General features: G+C 43.2%; 1 protein-coding gene across 1 annotated transcript in view; it reads right to left on the reverse strand.

Moving 5' to 3' along the window:
• The window catches only part of LOC308226022 (uncharacterized protein), a gene marked incomplete at its 5' end in the record, with an annotated part of 178,083 nt that overhangs the window by 44,283 nt on the left and 111,201 nt on the right, over positions 1-22,599 (reverse strand). The window contains 1 exon segment of the mRNA XM_080627309.1: positions 6,868-6,912. Within this exon segment, the coding sequence (XP_080483435.1) occupies positions 6,868-6,912 (45 nt within the window).

Raw genomic sequence — 22,599 nt, forward strand, 5'->3', positions numbered from 1 at the left:
ATTAGAAAAGAAAAAATGTGGGAAAAATTAAAATGGGGAGGGGGGAATAAATATCAGCTTGGTTCATCTTGTGTTATTCAAGAATATAAACCAAGAAGCATATTTCAAGCTAATGTCTTTTTGAGGTTTTCAAGATTTGTTTAAAAATTAAGACATTGAAAAGTTGAATAACAAAACCCAAGAAAAGCCTAAGAATAAAAACTGAAAGCAAGAAGCAAGTAACAACAGGCAGCGCCTGCAGCCAAGAATTAGCCCATTAACCTGCCTTCGTCAGCTTAACGTGGTCAGCTCTGCACACAACCACGGCCAAGCACCCAGCCAGCGTGCAGGGGAGGAGACAACCTCCAACTCTCCCTCCATGCCCAAAAGCCTGTTTTCCTTAGCACTAGAATTCACACGGGCTCTTAGCTCGCTTTCCTTCGTTTAATTTCTTATGAATGCAGAAGTCGGTGGCTCAACGCCGATTTATTAACTGAGAATCATAAACCTGATTTATTAACTCACTTATGGCAAGCCACCAACAAAACCCCTTTTGTACAAAAGTCAGAACTAAGTCTTAAATAAGAAGTGGTCAGGAAATTATTTTAATATGGGATTTCAATCATATACCAATTATAATCTCCTTGGAATTCAATGCCTTTTCTTATTCTCAGCTACTGCTTTCTCCCAGCACGTGCAGGCAAGTGCTCTTTTAAAACGCTTTCCTCTCACATACAGGAATCAAAGTTGGATGAGGGGGTTCTATATATATGCAACATAGGATGCTCTCCATCCACATCAGTGGAGTTACGTTCATCTTTAGCTGTGTCGTTGGCCAAATGGGGCTAAAGATATCCTCATCAAGGCATAAAGTTAGACCTTCTGAACTGATCTTTTCTCCTTCTGAGCACAACATGACTTTCTGGCTTGCTGAACATGTTTTTTCACAAGCCAAGCCACGAGACACTTGTTTCCTATGGAAGAAAGTCAAAGATTTTGCAAGCCAGTGATAAATCCCAAAGTTAATCACATACCAGGGGCTGCCCCTATGTGGCCATCTCCTTGATGTGGGCACATTGCACAAACAGACATGCTCTTCACAGAGAAATCTGACAGAATTTATTGCTAATAATTCTGACCAGTGAGAATCAGTTTGACAGCTTGAAAGGAACAATGAAACCACTTGGAAATTCTTATGGCAATGAGTAAAAGTTGGAAACAGCCTGTGTGCATTTAAAACTCCATCACGAATTAACTTGGGGGCTTTATTTCAGAAGGGAGAGGACAAAGGCAAAATAACCTGTAAACATTTTGGTCTATGACTGGTTTGCTCTAAACAAGGGAAACACGCTGTGCTTTTCCATGACCTGCAGCGTAAGTCACTGCTCTACTGTTATGAGTGAACCTCATACTTGAACCTTCAAGGGCATGGAGGTATTTGGAAACACCTAAAGATTCCTTAAGAACATGAACAGTTGTGCTAGCAGGAGATGAAAACCAAAACTCATTAAAAACAAATGACCCAGATTTCCCCATTGACTAGCTGGTGTTATTTCATACATCCAAAGATCTAGCAGGTCACAGTGGCATCATCCCCAGCAGCACACAAACAGATGGGAAATGACAAGTCACAGTCATCTATTTCCAGTACTTTTGCAGCTTGGGAATGTTGGAATAAGCTACCATTCCTCTTTAATCTGCAAATCATTTATCATGCAACCTTGCCATGACAGGAGAGAGCGTGGCCAGGCAGGAGAAACAAAACCAGCCCTTCCAACGGCTCAGGAGGAGTCAAAGGGGACTTTACTGCTGCCCTTATTGGGCAAAGGATCCATCCCTAAGGCAGCTACACACATATATGGCCAGATGAATACTTCAGAAAATGATGATTTAAAAACCACATGTAGATATACACATACACAATACATATATACATAGAGAGTTATTAATACAGGATGCTATATGGGGAATAACGTGGGCAATAAGGAAGGAGGACAACTGCTACCGTCATAAGAAGTCACAGAGATCAGTTCCGCGTTGGTCTGAATAAGAGTATTTGTCACTGGGGGCTGACCTTAATAATTCCTATCTGTGCCTCACCACTGGTGTGCACAGGGAACACTCTCTCCTAGCAGAGAGGCTCATTATTGAGAGCAAATGTGGGACAGATTAGCTCTTCCCCCCCCCAAAGTCAGTAGAAGCCAAAGCAATCTTGGGTATGAGGGTACAGAAGTACAATTCATCATGAGAAATACAGGAAACAATGAAAATCCCCAAATAAATACAAAGTTCTGCCTGATTTACCCACATATACACACACTTACTGAATAACTACAACTGTATATTTACACAGTCTCGTGGCTAAGGGGTTTGGAAGGGTCTTCATGTGTAAAATGCAGGGTTTAAGTATGTGCAGGGCTGGAAGAGAAATAACATTTCTCTGCATAGAAAATGCTTTGCTTTTTTCCTCAAAAAGAGTTTTAGATTCTTCCCTGTTCCAAACTTGGGCATTTCTATAAACAGAATAGCTATAAGAAAAAAACCAAAACCCCACAAACAATCAGAGCAAACCCAAACCCAACCAAAACCCAATCACACCCCACACAAAGCCCTCTTTGAATCACAAGTCTTAGAAGTTCAAACTAAAGGAACAGTTGTAGCGTAATCTAAGTTTGGAAACCAATATCAGGGGTGCAGAGCAGACGACTTTAATCCCATCTCAACCACCTCAAAACCTTTCCCGTGCAAGCGTTTTTGAGATGGAAAAGTTTTGTAAACAAAATCTTTTCTGCCAGAAAGAGCAATTTTGCCAAGTCAACATTTCCCAGTGAAAATGTCATCAAAATAAGCCCTCCTGGGACCACCTGTAAGGGTCCTTTTGTGCTTATTCCCTTCTGCTAATGCAGACAAGTGCTACCCAGCACTGGAGCCATCAGCTTTGGGTGTCTAGAACAAGCTGTGGCTTCATGTGGGGAGAGCAGGGACATACTCAGACTTCCTAAACTTCACATTTCAGGTGTATTTACTCCTGGTTTTTCTTTTTCCTTGAGGGATTTTGAAGTTCAGGTAGGTTTCTGGATCGATCTTCAAACCAGAAGAAGAAAGCAGCATGCCATTATGAGAGACATGAGCATCATCTCCCACTATCTAGTTGTGCAGAGACTTTAAACCAATACTTCAACTAAACACCCAAATCCTGGATCCCATTCATCCATCCTTCAGGAACACCCTGGTACGGATGGATCTTGGGAAACAGAAAAACATAAAGCCCTGGGAGGGCTGCATGGCCGTACCCTATCCTGCTCACCCAGCACCAGCTGGCAGCAAGACAGGAAGCAAAACCTCCCAGGTTCCTTGCTAAAAATCAGTGTTATTTCACAGACGCTCACTCCAGCAGTTGAACTGTGTCCTCACTGGGACAAATCACGTTGAATAAATAAGCTAACATGACATCACACATGATTTTGCCTTTGGCATGGGGAGAGAACTGTATCTGAGATGTGCAGGCTGGCTGTCGGGACCAACCACAACTGCTAGTGTTGCAAAACCTCCCAGCTTCATGCTCCGAAAAGGCTGCAAACCCCACATAAGGTTGTCTTAAAACGTAATTTTCTTTCTATATACCAGCTGCTTACATGGGTGAGTTCATCAGCGTGCTTGTAGTAAGCGTGGGTAAAGCCCTTCCCAAATCTTCATTCACAAAGTCAAGCTATGATGATGATGACATGGGTGAGCCCGAGTGGGTCTTCAGGGCTGTGCTTGCTTTCCAGCTGTGCGAGAAACCACTGATGCTCACAAGCAGGAATAAGAATGATGTGACTTGTGCATTGGTCCTGGCAGAAAGGGATGGAGCTGAAGCGAGTCCCGTGAGTGACAGCTCACCAAGGATGCTGCTAGTGTGAGTTTCCTCTCCTCATGATAGCAACAACAGAATAAATTGGTTCTTAAAAGTAATTTCTTCCACGCTGGTGGCACTCACTGACTGTCACTGCACTGGCTGAATCCCTGTGACCAGCTCTAGGACACATGTGCTGTTGTTTCTCTGACAGAGGAAGCAATTTCCATGGGACGAGATGATGACAAGAGCAAATAAAATGGGTCAGATGGAGCCTTTTGACTCAATTGCTCTCTGGTTTGTTTAGCTGGGCTGACAGCAGCAGAAATGCTCTCAAGGTACCTGGCCTAAGATCAAGGAAGAGATGACGGTGACATCCGTGCCACCACGGAAAGCTCAAGCTGCTACCAGAGCTATGGAGCCCAAGCAAAGACCGGGGTTTGAGGCAGCCCCCCCTGCCCACAGGCTCCCTGGGGAGGGGGAAAAGTTGCTGTATTTATCCTTCTCTACAACAAAATAAACCAAGCCAAGCCCAGAGGCAGGGCCCCGATGGGACTCACTGCTTGCCTTGTGGTGGTGGGGGGGATGAGGAGGCAGCAATGGTGGTTTAGCCCCACGTTTTAGGCAAGTGCTTTTTGAAGGACATAGAGCCAGGCTTTCCCCCTTTCCAAACAGCCTGAATAGTTGGTTTTCCCCTAAGAAATAGTTTAAAAACAAATCTTCTTTGGTACGGTGTCTTTCTACAGTAGAGAGCTGTTGTCTCAGCAGGCGTTCAGGATGATGAATTCTTAGTTTAGAGAAACAGAGCTGTTGGATTCATCTTTACTTTATCTGAATCCATCACAGCAAAAGAAAAAACAGTAAAATTCAGCCTTGGCTTCAATCAAGAGGAGGGTGTGATTTAAAAGGATCTCTTCAAAGCTTCTCTGCTTGCTTCTAAGAGCTCGCTATTGAAAGTCCCAATACGAATCAGAACAAAGTTTTTCAACATGACCATATCAACAACTGCCAGAAGAAACGCTCCCTTTGGCAGGGCTGAGACCAGCACTGAGCCTCTGGCTCTACAACAGCATTTGTCTGGAGGCTGTAAAGCAATAACCACGCAGAGTCCCTAGGGATGGACACTATGGTGTTATGCAAGCAAAGTTTTATTCACGTTTATCAGCTGCAGAGAAGGAACAAGGACCTGGTTTATGTGCGGTCAGGTTCTCAAACAAATACAGGAATATATATTCAAGCTATCTGAGAAAACAAACATCTGGCAGCTTGGCCAAAACCAATATACAGAGGGACGTCTGCTCTCCCCGTTCCTATCAGCAATGCAGCAGAGCAATCCGTGGGGCTGCATTGCGCTAGATGGATTTAACTGATGTGCCCCATTGAGAGTGCCTGTGTGTGCTCTTTGCATCTGCTGCAGTGCCCTTGATTTTCCTCTACAATTACAGAGAAGTTCAAAAAGATCATCAGTTGTTATTAATGATTGAGCTTTTTCTTCTTATAGTGCCTGTTTTCCTGCTGGGCCTGCATTGATTCCCTGGCAGCTTCCCTCTTTGTCAGAGGGATGCTCACGTCGCACTTGGTCACAAGAAAACATTGCTTTGCAGAAGCTCTTGCATAAAATAGGGAGAAGGGAGTGAAGGGCAAGGGCATACCCAAACTCAGCGCTACCTCCCAAAGTTTTGTATGGACCAGAGACACATCTTGGACAAAGTTTATGTAAACGTCTGCATATAAATCCCAGATTCCTTGGCTGACCTCACCAGCTGCCCTTGGTTGAATGCTGAACTCCACTGTGCTCCTTAAAGCCCTCAGAGACACTTGAAAGACAACAAACAAAAGAGAATCAAAGCTACCTGATGGCTATTCCTACAGCCCAGCTGCCAGGGAAAGGGGTTTAATGAAGCTGGCTGGGAAGCCATTAGCATCCCAAGTGCAATACTCATCCCTTGGCCATGAGTAATTCCTGATGCTTCAAGAGCTAAAGTATCTCAGAGAACACATAATGCACTGTGAAATACCATCAGTGGAAGAGAGGAGGGAAAGCCCTCCCTTCCACAGGGACCAGCCTGTGGTCCACAGCACAACCCCCTGATGACCCCAGAGTTAAAAGGAGTGTTTAAAGTACTGGTGATGAGAAAGTTATGGAGCCCTTTCTGAAAACCCAGCCATGTATTTGCTACAGTGACAGGCAGCAGAGAACAGCCTCCTCGCTAAGTAAAGATCTACATGGTCCCCATTCATTCTTTCAACATTCAAGAACCAAGGATCCAAGGAGTGTAAAATCCCATCTGCTGCTTTCCAACATGCAGGGGCGGCTGCAAAATCCATGTGGCTTTCTAGGTACATTCCTGCCTGTTTTCCTTAGAAAGAGCAATGCCGACCACATCTCTCCCCTCTCCAACAGCACTTCAGCCCTAACAGCAGAATGTAAACAGCACTTCTGCCCAGCTGAAATGGGATCTGTGCTTTCCCATTTCACAAGACAGGAAAAACAACAAAACCACCAGATACCAAAATGAGAGAGGCATAAAATTAAACAGCTCAAATAAAGATTCCCAGTGAGGTCTATCTGTGGTTTCACCTAGTTTGAGGGCACATCGAGCGCTCACGGGATGTGCCCAGGGCTGGTGGCTGAGGTCTGGTTATCCCCAGCTCTTAAACACCATCCATCACACACATGGGACCATCAGGCATTACATAGGCACATCCCACATGCAGGGAACAAGACAGACACGGCTGGGGGGTTTCTATGTTTGCATGCTAATTCACAGTCCCACCTCACTGTTGGATGGGATAACATGGGTCTGAATGCTAAGAGGGAGCAATAGGATAGATAAAATATGAAGCATCAGTGAATGTTCTGAGTTGGATTCTATTTGGGGTTTTTTTTGTGCTATAAAAACCTCTGTATCCAGCATGCAGGGCTGTGGGAAGCCCCTATTCCATGGCCCATCAGATGAAGGTGATCAGCATCATTACCAAAAGGCTCCCAACACAGCCCATTGACACCCATGGGGTACCCAGTGTCACCACTGGGGCAAGGTGATGCTTACCTGGTTCTCCACGCCGGCCGGGCTTCCCTCGCCTCCCCGGAGGGCCTGTGGAAAGCAGAGAGCAGAGGGTCAGTGATGCTCCATGGCAAGGGACCTGCCACGTGTCCTTCCCTTAGGATTCAGGTCGCTTTGCGCCCTCCACCCTTTCCCAACTCTCCCAAAATAGCAGCCTGTGCATTTAAATACCACTTTTTTCCCCCCCACAAAATGCATCATTTTGGTGAGAAAGCTGAGGCCCAAGCTCCGAAACAGGTTTTGAAGTTATTGGTGTTGCCCACTCACTAAAGGAAACCAGGTCTTCAATCCTCCAAAACGCCAGGAAAACCTATGCAGAGTGGCTGGCAGTGCATGCATGGTGCATACAGCAGCTACAGTCTTGCAAATCACAATGTTTAAAGTATTAAAATGAGGAACAGAAACATTTTGCTACCACTCCTTGAGCCAAGAAAAGTTTCTGTGCAGACTGCTAACACAGCAGAGATCTGATCATACAGTTTTAGACCTAGATCTTGGATATAAAACCTTCTTGCATTCCTACCTTTCTGGGTAGCAATGGCTAAGTGATCGACAAAAGACCACAAATGACAAAACACCTTCAATTAAGAAAAGGGCACTCAAGCAATGAACACAGACGCAGAACACTGCTCCAGCACATGTACAGCATCCTGGTCCCCAATAAAGCCATAACACCTTCATGCTGTCAGCTAACATATTGTAACCTCTCTGCCACTTTCTGTAGCAGGTCAGCCAGCTCCGGAGGAGTATTTGGTGGGTGACAGCAGTGTTAACAAAAAGCAGGAGCTCACTTTTCATCTGTGAAACTACAACTGCTCCCTCTCGTTTCTGCTGCCTTTTCTTTTTTAAAGCTTTAAGGGAAAAGGATGATAAACCAAGTGCATTCACTATTTCTGCACTCCTATCAAAGTTTCCCCTGCTTCATAAACATTCCTGTGCCCAAACGCGGAACTACATCTCCAGCCATGGCCTGGAGTTCTCCTCTGTCCAGTTACTGCACAGCACTGCCTCTCACTAGCACACCCATAGATCTCAAGCTCCAAGCCTCACTTGCTGCTCTTGCTATGAGGTTAGCAACATTTACTCCCTCCAACCTCAATTCAAGCTACTCTGGAGAGAAATCACAGCACCAACGAAGCACCCTGGAAGCCAGACTGAGCAATTAAAGCTAATCTACCTGTACCACCCTCTTGGCTAATTGTAATGGTCTGACCCCCAGACAGAGCCTGAGCCTCAGCAGTCTTCAGGCTCAGGGTGCAAGGGTCTGCTTTAAACACCAGCCTTGCCTAATCCTCTGGTGTCTTTTGATGGACCCCTCCTGGATGTGTTTAAGCTAGAGTGATGGTTTTGCTTTACCTCTTCTGCTAGCAGCAGTGAGAAAGCAAAGGGTTTCTTAGGGAGGAGGAAATGTCTTAATGAAGGTGTGGGAGAGAGAGGCCAAGTTTTTAGCTGAGTGACTGATGAGTTGGTAGCGATGCTCTTAGGCAATCTAGAGGAGGGCTGATATTGAAGGGCGAATGCACAGAGCTCCCACTTAAAGCTCAGGTTGGAGCCTTTCAAGTAAGAATGTGAGAAAGTAAAGATTCTGTATAAAAAGGAATTCAAACCTGATATATTAGTTTTTAATATTTAAGGGATTTCTTAACATTTCACACTAGAAAGGAAAAAAATACTATTGCCTACACTGGAACAAGTTGCCTGGAGCAGTTTGTGTATGTTTCATCCCTGGAAACACAAGATCAGGTTGGATGGGACTTTGAGCAACGTGATCTAGTTGAAGATGCCCCTGCTCATGGAAGGGGGTCTGGACTAGAAGAGCTTTAGAGGTCCCTTCCAACCGAAACCATTCTGTGGGTCTATTTTAATTCTTTCCCTACAGTCTTTAAGGAAATCTGCGAGATCAACGCTGAACATGGCATTACAAGCACAGCACTCCTGTGGCAAGTGTGAGACAAACCTAAGTTGAGAGAGGGAAATAATTAAAACCCCTTCTCATCTGTTTTATTTGTTGTTTTTATCTGAAAGCAACGGTATTTTGGAAACAGCATCACAAATCCTGCTGCCATTCAGCAGCTGAAAATGGAAACATCTCCAAGGAGAGAAAATTCTAGTGAGTGGGGATTCAAAGGAAGAACATCGCACCCAGTTATCCACTTCGGGCAGGACTTGCACATCACAGTCCTGCGATGCAGATGCGAGTGAGTAGGACAGAGACCTCCTGGCTTCTCATAGCAAGAGGACAGCATGCAGGAGTAACACAGGAGCTGTTAACACCATCTGCAACCTTGTTCTGTGCAGATGTGGTTAAGTCCATGGTCTGCACAATAGGAAATTATTATTGCAGCAATTTCTAGCCCATGTTAACTTTGGATGCTGCTAAAAGAGCCAGGCATAAAGTGAATCCATATTACACATCTTGTTTCCAACCCCCTTCCAACTACAAAGGAAATTAAGGAGGCCTGGGAATTCGTTTGAAGATAAATGCTCACTACTCTGTTATCTAATGACTCCATCTCCTAAAACCTTGCAGTTTGTTGCTTGTTCAATATAATTAAGATTTATGTTGCATTAATGTCAATTGAGTAATAGCTGAGCCTTTACCATGCCAGCTCTGCTGTATCAGTTCTGGGAGTTCTTTATTTACATTGTTATGGAAGACAGTTTTGGAGGGGGGAATTAATACAAAGCATAAACCAGTCTGTCTTTAAACAACTTGTCACGTTCAAGCTAAACAGCCTTAATCCAGGGCATAATGTGCAATTTGTGACAACACCGAAAGCTTTCCAGTAAGATGATAGATTTAGTAACCCAAAGACAAAGGAAGAGAATGAAATATATTGCTATTTGGAAGCATTATGAGGAAGAGCTGATGGGTGCATCTAAAGAATAGCTACTTAGAAACAAGGTAAAAAGTTCACAGTAAATAGACTCATTTGACTTCAGTGGCTGCTACCCAGAACAGCTCTGTCACCTACTGTGGGCAAACAAATGAAACATTAAAAATCAACATCACTTTATAGTTCACATGAAATATTGTCAAAACCCAATCCCATGTACTTGTCTACAGTATAGTAAGCTGCCCTTGTTTCAAGTAATTTACCCATTGCAAATTGAGTAGCTGCAAATCGGGTTGCTTGGTGAACACCATAATCCATCAATACCAGGAAAACAGGTCTATACCACTACGTATTGTGTGCTTAACATCTTCCTACCCCTTGTAATTAGATCAAATCTGGTCCTTGACTCATGTTCCCAGCCCTAGGAGGCTATGTTGCTGTCTCCTGTCCCTTCAGCTTGATGGGCAAATTGCTGCCTGCTTTACTGTTGGGCATAAGAATCAATGATCATCAAGGTTAAAGTGAGTTTAAAATGCCAGTAAGGAGTGCCTGATACCACAGCCCAGCAAAACCCCACTGAAGACAGCCAATGCTTTTTAACTGTTAAGCTAGTGAAGCACGTTTTCACCCAAGTACTTGTGGTACCAGGCTTGTGTTATCTTTTCACTTACACTTCTCCTACACATCACCCTTTTCCACCAAGAACACACATCCAGACATATTAACCATAAACCTCTTTATTCAAGCCATGTGCTGCTGAGGCTCTCAAGGACTCTTTTTCAAGTACATTGATACAAAAAAGTAGTTGGGAACAACATTCAAGTAAAACCCCTTTGCAAAGTGAGATGAAGACCTATCTTACCAGATATCTTTAAAGATTTCTTCTCCTCGCAAGCATGGCACATTGAGCTGATCATGTTATGACCTCAATCGTTATGGTTGAGCTTACTTTTAGGGCCTTGTTTTCTAGATGAACTCATATCTAACTCATCGTGGGATTAAGTTTTACACCATTATGGAGGGTCTCTCTGCTCACATGCTTGCACTCTTTTTTTTGTGATCTTGAAATGGTTTAGATACTGTTTCCCCTTCTTCCCTTTCAGTGTTTTTCAAGTTGCCTTCAATACATCGGTGTTCTTTCAGTTGAAAGCGAATCAACCAGAAGAATAGCTTGAACAAATTGGTTAGTTCAGCCGCTCTCAGAAAAGGGGAATTGTTTTGTTTCATATGGCTTCACTTAGAAGGCAGAGAACTTTGCAGCAGTGTACCACAGGGTCTGGTATTGAGCACGAGGAAACCACGGCCTCGGTCTAGCCGGCTGTTCCTGCACAAAGGCCAATTTACTTTCTTGTTCCCTAGGGAAAAGGTTTATGGTTCATGGGCAGAAGTCAGTTTCTGCGATGCTTGCTCAGCTGATACTCATCAGGTATTCAAGTTGGGCTGCAGGCTCCGAGACCACAGATCTAAGATTAAACAGTTTTGGGTCACAACACTTTGCGTGAACCTTTTTGGCTTTGGATTCCAATGGACCCAAAGATTCAAAGCACATACCAGATGCAGATTGGAAACACGCAGCACCTACAGCCTACAGAAGTTTTCCAAATAAAACAAAAAAATGTTATCTAGATTCATTTCAAATTTGGACCAAGTGCTCCAAAAGCTCTCTGAAATCCAGGGCTATGTTTTATGTTAGCAAAAAAACCACCCAGAATGCAACCCTCTGGTTGTTAGCTGGGGAAAGCTCTTTGCAGTTCAATACGTGATCGAGTTGCTTTCAAGTTACAGAACAAGCAATAAACTGTTTTCCTTATACCACACAGCCTTTCTGAGCAGGGATGCACACAAGCATCCTCCTCGCCATGTGCTGGGGAGATGTGCTCAACTGTGGGGAAGAAAACTCCTGCTGCAGGAACCAAACGAGAATATTATTATTGGAATAATGAAGGATGGTATTCAAGTTATCTTTTGGTTAAAGAACCTCAGGACCTCAGTGCTAAAAGTCCACAGCCTCAAATTCTTTACCTACAGCTGAGCTAAAATGAGGGGATTCAGTGAGGGAATGGGTTGAGGTGCACAAGTCTTAAACTGTCCTAACAGGATGCAGCAGAGCAAATCAGGTCCCACATCTTAACATCCACCAGCAACAATGAAACCTGCACACAAAGTATGTTGCCTTGAGATGACATGGTGTTTCAAGACCAGAGACAAATTTTGGGTGTTTTAAGTGTTCTTCCTAATGGTAGCAAGCTAAGACCCCTGTTCCCAAGGGTGGATGCTTGTTGCAAAGGAAAAACTAAGTATTCAAGATCATCCAGACAGTGAAATACATGCTGAATCCAAAGCACAGATTACATCCCATTTAAAACAACTGAGATGGTGCTGCTCACTCAATGCTCTCGATTTCCCTCCCACATCCCTAAATCATTTTTCCTCTTGTTTCCCACACCCAGAGACAGTTTGTTCAAACAGTCAAGTGCATACAGCTCTTTTGTTTAGTCACCAGGGCACGAAGATAAACTGAATTTGAGATATAAATTAAGAAGTGACTGGAATAAAGCCACAATTGCACTTACATCAAACATAGGATTCTTTTCCCCCCCCCTCTTGTTATGGCTGGTCTTACTCAGGCCATTTCCAGATAATACACCGGCACAGCTGCAGCACAGTGCAGGGCAGGAGCAGATGGATGCAGTATAGCCCCCTTCGTGTTTAAAACAAGAGGATGCATATTTTGGCTGCTGTGGGGCTGCTATATGCAAGGTAGAAAGGTTTTCATGGCAGATTTCAGTTTCCCACATCTGCATTGAGGCAGCTGCTTCAGTTTGAGCCCTGAATAGAGATAGTGAAGTGCCTGTGCACAGACACGCACACGTATTCGGCTTTGTGTTTCTTTATGAGAACAACAACCATTGCTCTGCTTTCTACCCATATGTTCCTACACACTTAAAACACTCAGGAAAGTTAAAAACACAGAAGCAAGTCACAGTTTCTTCTTTTCAAACTTACTGCTTAGGTAAATCAGGCATAGTTTTAACAGTGTGAATCTGGAAAATGAACAGAGACTCCTTTTTCTGCTACGGATATCTAGATATGCTAGTGATAGAGCTGAGGAACGGAAGTGATGCCAGACTGACACCAGTGACCTGTGATAGCAACTGACTACAAATTCATCGCCCTTATAGTACCTTCAGCACTAGATAACTTAAAGCATCACTGCCTGGATCAGACAAGTAAAAGGATACCCTCAAGGTCAAAGCATTTGCAAATGAGGCTTTTCCTGCTTAAATAATTGCTAACACAAAGCCATCTCCAGGAAGAAGTCACCAGTGACCAGGCTGCACAGTTATTCAGCAGAGGGAGAGAAGCATTGCTCTACTTGAGTCACTACATTTGCCCCTATGAAACACCAGCCTTTTTATAAGCAGAAGGAGCACATGCACACATTGGGAGTGCCTCTACAGCATGAGATAGTTCTACAGTCCTTGCAGAAATAAGACAATTTTCATTATTCCAAGAACTGCAGGACACTTCCATAAGGCAAGCAAGATAATGAAGCACTTATTGCTTCCTTTGGCCTTCAGTTACAATCTCACATTTAAACAAGTTTGACATGCTGGATTACAAAATCTCTCGTGAAACATTCAGATCTGACACAAAGCACTTGGGTTTTGATGAACTGCATTTTTGGAGCACGGAAGTACTCAAAGCTAATGGGTATTATCTACAATTAGAATTAGCCATTCCCGAGCCAGGATCCCACAGCAAAACCATAAGTTGTTCTTTGTCATTCAGTATTTAATATGCATAAAAAGAGAAGAGAAACCAGCAAGTCAAGACACTGAGAGCAGCTAAATAGTGGTTTCTTGTAGAACCAGAGAAGATCTCAGTAACTGTAGAGATGTGTATACATTAGAGACTTTAAGCAAAGAATCACATACTTTGTATTTATGTTATTCTTACACAAAGACATTTGTGGACATAGTCTACAGTTAATGCCCGTTTTGGCAGGATTTTCCACACTCATTGTTTCTCAGCTTCCTAAAAAGGAGCACGCAAGCATGTGCAAACCATAAAGCATAAGAGGGACTGGGCCAAGCCCATGCTAAGAGCAAGCCCACAGCCATCACACTAATATCACCAAGAGATTTCACTTCCATGTTACAAATGCAGTTTAATCAAAGATTTCCTGTTTCAAACCTCATCCAACACTGCACTATTACATGTCACAATTTCAGCAGCTTTAAAAAAGCTGTTGAATTCTTCCTCCTGTGATCTTCAAAAGACACATTTTTTTCTTGTTTCATCCTCTCTCCTCCCCAAGTTTTCTGCATACAGCAGGCGTTTCCTCCATCTCTTTTAGAGCTACCTTGTTTTCTATACGTTGCCCCAGAAGCAATGTCATCTTTATAAAGACAGAAGACCAGGAATAGCCTGTCAAATAAATACAAGCTTCTAGAGCTGTTTCTATTTCCATTACCTGCATTAACCCTTGAGCAAGGCTCCATGATGCTGTAGGCTTCAAAAGTCAGCAAAAGCACATCATAGTGACAAAACTCAAGCAAAACCCAAAATCCCTTCCATATGGGTTATATATGGGGACATAGTGCCATATCTAGGGATATTTTGCTCTACACAATGGTACCAGCAAACTACAACCAGCACACACACATCCAAGCAGATGTTGGTGATGGAAGAGAAACTGGAGAATACAGCATTAAGGATTTAAGTTTTGCTCCAAACCAAGCACAGCACCATTTGGTGTCTGTGTGCTCCTGGCCAAGTTCCACATAAACAAACAACGACTGGTTTTGCAAACCTAGTGATATTATGTTGGTTTAGCTTCCAAAAAGCTGCAGCCTCCAGTAATCGAGTTGGTGAGTGACAAACGAGCACTGATGAAGCCTTGCAAAATATAAGTAAAAGCTGTACAAACGAAGGAAGAATAAATCATATTTTATCACAATGACAGCAGTGTCATGCAAATAAACTGAAAGGGTAGATTTATATTAGATATAAGGAAGAAGTTCTTCCCTGTGAGGGTGCTGAGGCGCTGGCACAGGGTGCCCAGAGAAGCTGTGGCTGCCCCATCCCTGGCAGTGTTCAAGGCCAGGTTGGATGGGGCTTGGAGCAACCTGCTCTAGTGGAAGGACCATCTGCAAACCGCCAGTTGCTGACACAAGAGAAAATAAAGTCTCTTCTCCATGGAAAAGGACTTCCCCATTCCTCTCTTCTTCCTCTTGGCATAGCTGCTTAATGAGTTCCTTGAGCACGAATGGGGCATATGGCTTCAGGACTTACCTAATCACTCAGCATCACGTAGGACCTGGAAGCATGAACATGCACAGCTATCTCTGAAGCCAGGCAACCCCAGCTGGTGGTTTTGGGAGAGGACTTTGCGAGATGAGCTATGCTACAGCACAGACTAGTACATGAGGTGATTAGTGATTGTGTGTTACCCAATGTAATGTTTGTGCCATTCACAACACAAGATACATGATCTTTTTGACAGCATATTTTAAAGGAGACATGATTCAGCCATCAGGAACTTCATCCGCTCTCCCAGTAAATACGTCAGTGGAACAACATCAGGAGAGGTGCTCCGAGCAGTGCTGTTAAAATGCCACTCTGCGCACAGGAAAGGGCTATTACTAACGTCACTGTCACCTTGCAGAGATGGGGATTTGTCCCAGGATGGTGGCAACAGCTGCAAGATGATGCTTTTCACTGCCAGGAAAATATCTTCTAACTGGCCATTAGTGGGATATAAGAGCAACCGGCAGAAACACAGGTAAAAGCACTTTGTGAATTGAGTGGATGATTGAATAGATTCAAGGAGACAGACCAGGTAACCGCAGGGATTTTCCAGTTTTCTCTGCACACAGATTTTCATGCTGTGCTTATCCCATCAGTGCACCACCAACACTCAGCTCTGAAGGAGGGTCTCCTGCTCAGGCCGTGGTGGTCTCACAGCCAGCCCTTGGGAAGGAGGTTTCACATGGCAGAAAGGTATCCAGGGGAAAGCCTGGAGATCAGCTGATGGAGAGCGCAGTAGGAGGAGAAAAGAATGAGAATAGAAGATTTAAGGAAGAAAAGCAAAGTCAATCAAAAGCCAATTACACTAATGGCAAAAAAGAGTTTTCAGGTATAATAAAATACACAAATACACCCATATATCATGCTGGACTAGCCTTGCAAGGCGGTATTTTCCTACTTAAGATATAACCCGGAGAACTGGAGGTGAGAAATAAAGTCACAACCTTGTGGGGGCTTCCCATATCAGGATTGAAATTATAATGGAAAAAAAGGTCAAATAAAATTATTTCACTCCCAGAGCAGCAGAAACAATGTACTTTGTTCTCACAAATTGGGACCAGGTAGATTGGCACAAGGTCTTTGGCAAAGGAACAATTTAGCCTCAAATTTGAGACCAAAGCAATAGCATTAGATCACTTACTCAGACTTAAGTTGTGAGCAGCTGTTTGGCTTTTATTTCACACAAAAGCTTATACAGTAAAAGGAATTCCTGGCCCATATTCAAATGCTATATTTGCTCGTAGGCAGTGTTTCTCATTTTAGTCCTGATAATGCAATGAAATCAGTGATGAAAAATTTTTTACAGGAGAGATGCAGAGGAGAATAAAAAGTATTCTTTTTTTGAAGACTGAGGCTTTGTTGTTTCTTGAAATGTAATATTTAGACCTCGACTTTTCACCATGTTGAAGATTTAATCGCTGAGCTTCACCTCATTTTAACTGAGCATATAATTATAGGTACAATCATCATCTTTCCCTGATGACCTGGGGCAAACACCAGATTTGCTGTGTGTAACCAGTTTGTTTTCCCACCCATCACGATCCTTCCAACAAAGGAATATACGAAACCTTTATGAAAAATACAGTTTCCATTATATAGACAGAGCCAGTACGTGCTGCACTCATATTCACTCCATAGAAAGAATATGGTGTTTCCTGTAACAAGTGTGAATGATCAGAACAATCCTTTTTTACTGCCGTGCATCTGACCTACATCACACAGCTTCCAGCAGGAATAGGCTGAGGCAGTCGCAGTTATAATTGCTAGCTGAGGTTTAAATGGTCATTCTTCAGAGGTCTGATAAATAAAAGCAATTAATGACTAACTTAAGAGCAGCAATTGTGCCTCTAGTTAAAGAATTAGGCTTCCAACTACAATGTTAATCCATGTCAGGTCTGAAACCAATTAAGAAGCAGAAACACAACAGCTAATACAAAGCATCGATAAAAAAGAAATTAAAAGTAGAATAAAATCAAAGAACACCAGTACTTTCAGGCGGAGCCTCATGAAATATAAAAGGCTACCCTAGAGATTAATTACAACTGCCATCAGAAGGGCAAGACAACTCAAATCTAAGGTACTCAGTCAAAACTTCCCCCTTTGATCATGCCCAGTCCTAGGTGACCAGGCTGCAGAGATCACTGTCAGGGTCAAGGAGAGTTTGGTCTAGGCTTAGAACATGGTTACCAAGTATATGGTTAGCAATGAGACTCACTGTAAAACAGCTGTAGGAAAACCAGGGGGAAAAAAGCCCTGAAAAGGTATATTGGCATATATAGAAACACAGTTGAGATAGCAGAAAGCATGCTGATGTTTCTTTGGCATGCCGTGCCTCAGGGGTGGTTGGCACAAGGTGAGGAACAAGCGCAATTAATGCAATAGCACAAGCCAATACTCAGAAAAGTTGCAAAGAAAAACCCTTTCTACCATGTTTTGGGCCTGTTCTGGCCCAGAATTCAGTGGCAATGGTTGTTTTTTATTCAGGTGAGAAGAGGGGATGATATACTGCTCACACATCTGGGGAATGCTTCTTTAACAGCTTCATTTAAGACCAAAGTCTCCTCCTGGGCCAATGCGTTGCACCAAGCTGCTTACAAGCACGTGGCTTTCCAAGATGTGAGGTATACTGCAGAGCTCTGCAAGTGCACATTCAACTTACCAACTATCAAAATGACACCAAAATTTGTTTAACACTGTTCATTTGCTTACTCGATGCATCTTATTTGATGAATAGTTTGTTTTATTTGGCTGCGTCAGGATCACCAGCCTTGCAAACAGCTCAAAAAGCTGTAATAATGCGACTGACTTTGCTCAGCTGCTTCTTCCAGATGCTTAATTCGTTACCAAACAGCCAAATGCATCTTTCAGAGATACTTAGAGCCTTTTCAGCTCCAAAGTTTCAGTTGTGTATAAAGCAGTAGGTCTATAAATCTTCGGACATGACAGCTAAACACATTCATTCCCATTTTAAAGTAGAAAAAGGCAGGATTGATAGGACAGAAAGGCAGCAGTAAGAGATGCACAGTGATTGATCTTCTTTAATAGTGAAAAGCATCTCAAAGATGAAACACGAAGTTGAAATTATTTCTGACAATCCTGAAGGTGCAACTTTTTACCTCCAGATTTGTGAATTCCCATCGTCTGTGCATCGCAGAGATCAGCTGAACAACTGCTGCATTGCCAGTTTAACTTACCAAACAATATCCAGGAAAGGTTCAAAGGTTTAGCGGAGATGAGATATTGTTGTTCTTTAAACACTGAGATGAGATGAAAAGAAGGAGGCAATTACTCTGAGCAAAGCTATCCAATATGTTCCTAAGTTTGGATACTACCATCCATCGGTTTCCACTTGCATTTTAAAGTGTTCGAGAAAAACAGTGCAAAAGATGGTGGAAGGAGCAAACAGCCCAGAGAAATACAAAAGGGAAATACAAAGAGCATCCGACTTTCTTCTTGTTTGGTGTTAAAGACAAGTGCAACGGTGGGGTTGCATGGACTGAAACTGCAGATGTGCTGGCATGGGAGAGATGGTGCATCCTTTTGTCACAGTGAGGGACGAAAGGTTTGCAAAACAGAATTAACACGCAAGATTTCACTTCACAAATATGTCAATTTGCGACTTGATTGAACCATTTTATGAGCTATTTTGTCCATGGACCACGATTTTCCCAATTATATGCTCCAGGTACTGCATGAAGACTTTTGCTAACTCTCCAAGTCTATCTGGTTCTTGAAAGAGTAAAAAAAGGCAAGTCTCTCCCCAAAGCAGGGCAGCAGGGTTGGCCTTCATCTTTCATTGATTAATATACGATGCCTATTCCTCTATCTTGCCAAGTTTCTAACTAAAATCAGACCTGGATTTAAGATGCAACACAATAAGATGAATTCTGCTTTCAATTTTGCTTTCTGGAGTCCAGGATACACTTTTAAACTATTGATAGACTGGATGTAATTTCACCTGAGGATCTAAGAGTACTTCAAGTAGAAACCTTGAGAGTCCTGTCTGATTATAGATATATTGCCACTGATTTCTGAAATGGAGATAAATGAAGCCTTTGGAAGGGCACTTAGCCACATACCGAAGTGCAATGGATAGAAATTAACACTGAAAGCAGAATAAATGCTGGTCAGTCTACAGGATTATATTTTCCTCCCCACAGACACATATTTCCTAGCACATCTGACTCATTCCTCCACAAATTGGAGGAATTAAATTATTAATCAATATTCATAATCAGCCTTTTAACATTTAGTGCATCCACAGCTAAACACACAAGCAGTTTGTGTTACGGGATTTGGCGAGTACCAAGCAACGATGCCCTGTCTGAAAGCAAACGCAGATCCCAACATTTCTACTCATTGCGTGTTTTAAAACACATTTAAGGAATTCCCAGTCTTGGAGCACAAACACTTATAGCTCAAACAGGGTTTTATAGAAACTAAATACAGGTCTGTAGAATTAAACTAAGAACCTGTATAAAATAACATAAAAGGGTATTTCCTCCCTCGTCTAAATTTTTCAGCAGCCTCAGGATTCAGGAAGATCAGTTCTTGATATGGACTTTCCAGAGAATTATCGAGACCACAAAGCCAACGTAAATTCCATAAGCAGGGAACCCACTACAACCATGGCTAAAATTCATCCTAGACCAGGCTTCTGGCCAGGAGGGAGATGTTCCCTTGCCCTGAGGCAGAGCGGCAATAACCCGTGTTACCCAGGTGAAAGCAAGCTATGAAGAATGACATCTGGTTTCTGCACAACTTGGCTGTCAAACCTCCCTTTTGCTGATGTTTCTGTTTCTTATCTTTTTTGCTCATGTTTGGAGCTCAAACAAGTTCCAGCTGAGTGAAGGAGCCGGCTGCTGCGGGTGTCAGCCCCAATGGGCTCCCTGTGCCCCAGGTCCCAAGCAGGGAGAGGAACCCACCAAGCACCTTCCCCATGGGCTGATCTGGTGCCAGCACCCATTCCATGTAGGATGAGGCTCCCCTAACACTTGGCATCACTTCACCTCTGTTTTCCTCAAAAGTGACCCATAATTTTCCTCTTGGAGATGAAAAATATCTGATTATCAATCACAACTCTGTCTCTTCTTTCCTTCCCACAGCTCCCTAAACCCCTTCTGCTGCTGACAAAGGCCATTTCCCACCTTCATTTTTTTCTGGCAACTGTTGAATTATATATGTTTACGTTTGCTGCAAATTCCATGGAGTAAATTTTGCAAGCACCCTGCCTGAAATCCATATAATAATAAATCAGATCCTCCAAGAAACTGTGTCACTTGTATAAAACTGGAAAGGCTAAAAAGCCCTCGAATTATTACAGCTGCTCCCCTCCCCAGCAACTCCTCAGGCACCTTGGAAAACCGCTATTGCTCTGATTGACAGGGATACATTAAGAGCCCAATGCAAGCCAGCTGATTGACAAGCCCCTTTCCTTTTGTGTCTGATTGTGCTTGGTAAACCATTTAAAACATGTCAAACAAATACTGCAGTTCACCAGTTCCTTATGAAACTTCTGGCAGCTCCGATCCCTCCAGAGAAGGCAATTACCTTATTCATAGGGGCTGGGGAACAAACGCCAGATTTCTTTTCCATAATCATTTATTAAGTGTTCTCATATTGAAGGACTGACTTTGGTAAAAGAAATAAGATCCAGCCCTTGCTTGGATTGCTGCAAGAAAAAGTCACTTTGCAAAAGTAGGGCTCCCCAGGCCAGGCGCGAGCCAGCTCTTACTGAGCCTGTGTCCACTTGCTCAGGATCTGGTGGGAAACATTGAGGAAAAGTACCTTTACATTGGGGAAAAAAAGGAAAATGAAGTTCTGGGTCGTGGATATTCAGCATTTGACTCTGAGCATTTATTGTGCTATTACTGTTACAGCAACCAGGAGACTTATATGCTTTGTGAAGCACACGCATACAAGACTCACATTCCAAAGGCACTGCTGTTCCATATACATACAACAAAAATGAGCTTGAATACGAAACGGATGGGCGAAAGAAGAGGATAAACCCGAACGAGGGTATGACCAGAAATTTCACTTAACTCCAGCAGCAGTGACTCACTGGGGTGTAATTGTACCATTTTACAACCATGGAGGAGAAGTCACTCCAGTCATGTAGATGCCACCTTTTCATTTTTCAGATCACAAAAAGCACCTTTAACATTTCAGAGGCAGGAGTTTTGCCTGAAAAAGCCCATTTTGATGCTTACAGGAATGGTGATTTTCTGCCTTTTTTAATTGTTATTCTTTTTTTAAACTACAGCAGGAAATAACAAGAAACTCAAGTAAACTGGACACTTGACAATGCCTAGAAAATATTTACATTAATATAACTGCCCAAAGCAAACAAACAATTGCCAGAAACGCAACTTAAGTTGATGGAATAAGAAATAAACACAAGAATAATGGATGGGTTCAGCCTGGAACCTTCGTGCACATAGATCAAGCAGTCCCTTCTCCTCCAGCACCACTCCCTGGTCCTGCCTGATGGGCTCCACTGCAGATATGGCCCAGGGCCTATGTCAATGCCTTCATTTAAAACTTCAACACCTTAAAGCATTTACTCCTTCTTCCACTGGTTAGAGGAAGCAGTGATGGAGCTCATGGGGACACTGTAGGAGATTTGGTGCCCTAGACAATGTTATGGAAGTTATAAGCATTTCTAACTCCACAAAACTTTCTAATGGTTGGACTTGATGATCTTAAAGGTCTTTTCAAACCTACCTGATCCTATGAAAAATCTCAATTTTGAGCAGCTGCAAAAGCTTTGTTTCCTCATTTCCATGCAGCTGCACCAATGGCACTGGGGAAGATGCACCTTTTGTAGGGCCATGATGACCTGCAGCACAGGTCACCACTGAACTGACCTGCACAAAACCCAAAGGATTCATCCTCAACACACAAACCTGAACCTGTTTTAATGGATGCAGGACCACTGTGACAACCTGAGAAATGGCTGAGACACACTTTATTCATGAAGAAGCACCACTGGCAGCAGCCCTTGCCCAGCAGTTAGAGGCAATTAACACCCACACTGAGTGTAGCACAGACCAGCATCATCTCCGGTTTTAGCTTTTGTTGACAGTGGATGAGATCCAAATTTGTAGCTATGCATCCAGAACTTGCAGTTTGCATTTTGAGCCCGGGTGACTGCACCCTGCATTTAGGTTTAAACCCTGTTATTGGCACGTAGAGCAGCATGGCAAGAAGGAGAAGACCACCGAGCCACCACTCCGGATCCATCCCACATCCCAGCACTGAGCCCCCTGGCACAGTCCATCCAACAAACCAGAGAAACCCAAACACGAGGCCAAGGCCAGCTTTGTTTTGCTTGTGGTAGCTTCATACCACAAACTCATTCCACTTTTTGGTTTCGGTTTGCTGTCTTGTTCTGGAAGCTTTGAAGAAGCGGTGACATCTCAGATATGTGCTCTGCAAAACAGAGGAATTTCCACCTTGCTCAGGGTAAAAGCAGAGCCCTTTCAGCAAGTCACTCAGATTCTGTTGCCATGTGGAAGGAGCAAGAGCCGGCAGAAGAAATTAATTCAGCACATAAGGAACAAAG

This window comes from Psittacula echo (genome assembly GCF_963264785.1).
Source record: "Psittacula echo genome assembly, chromosome: 11".
Classification (NCBI taxonomy): Eukaryota; Metazoa; Chordata; class Aves; order Psittaciformes; family Psittacidae; genus Psittacula; species Psittacula echo.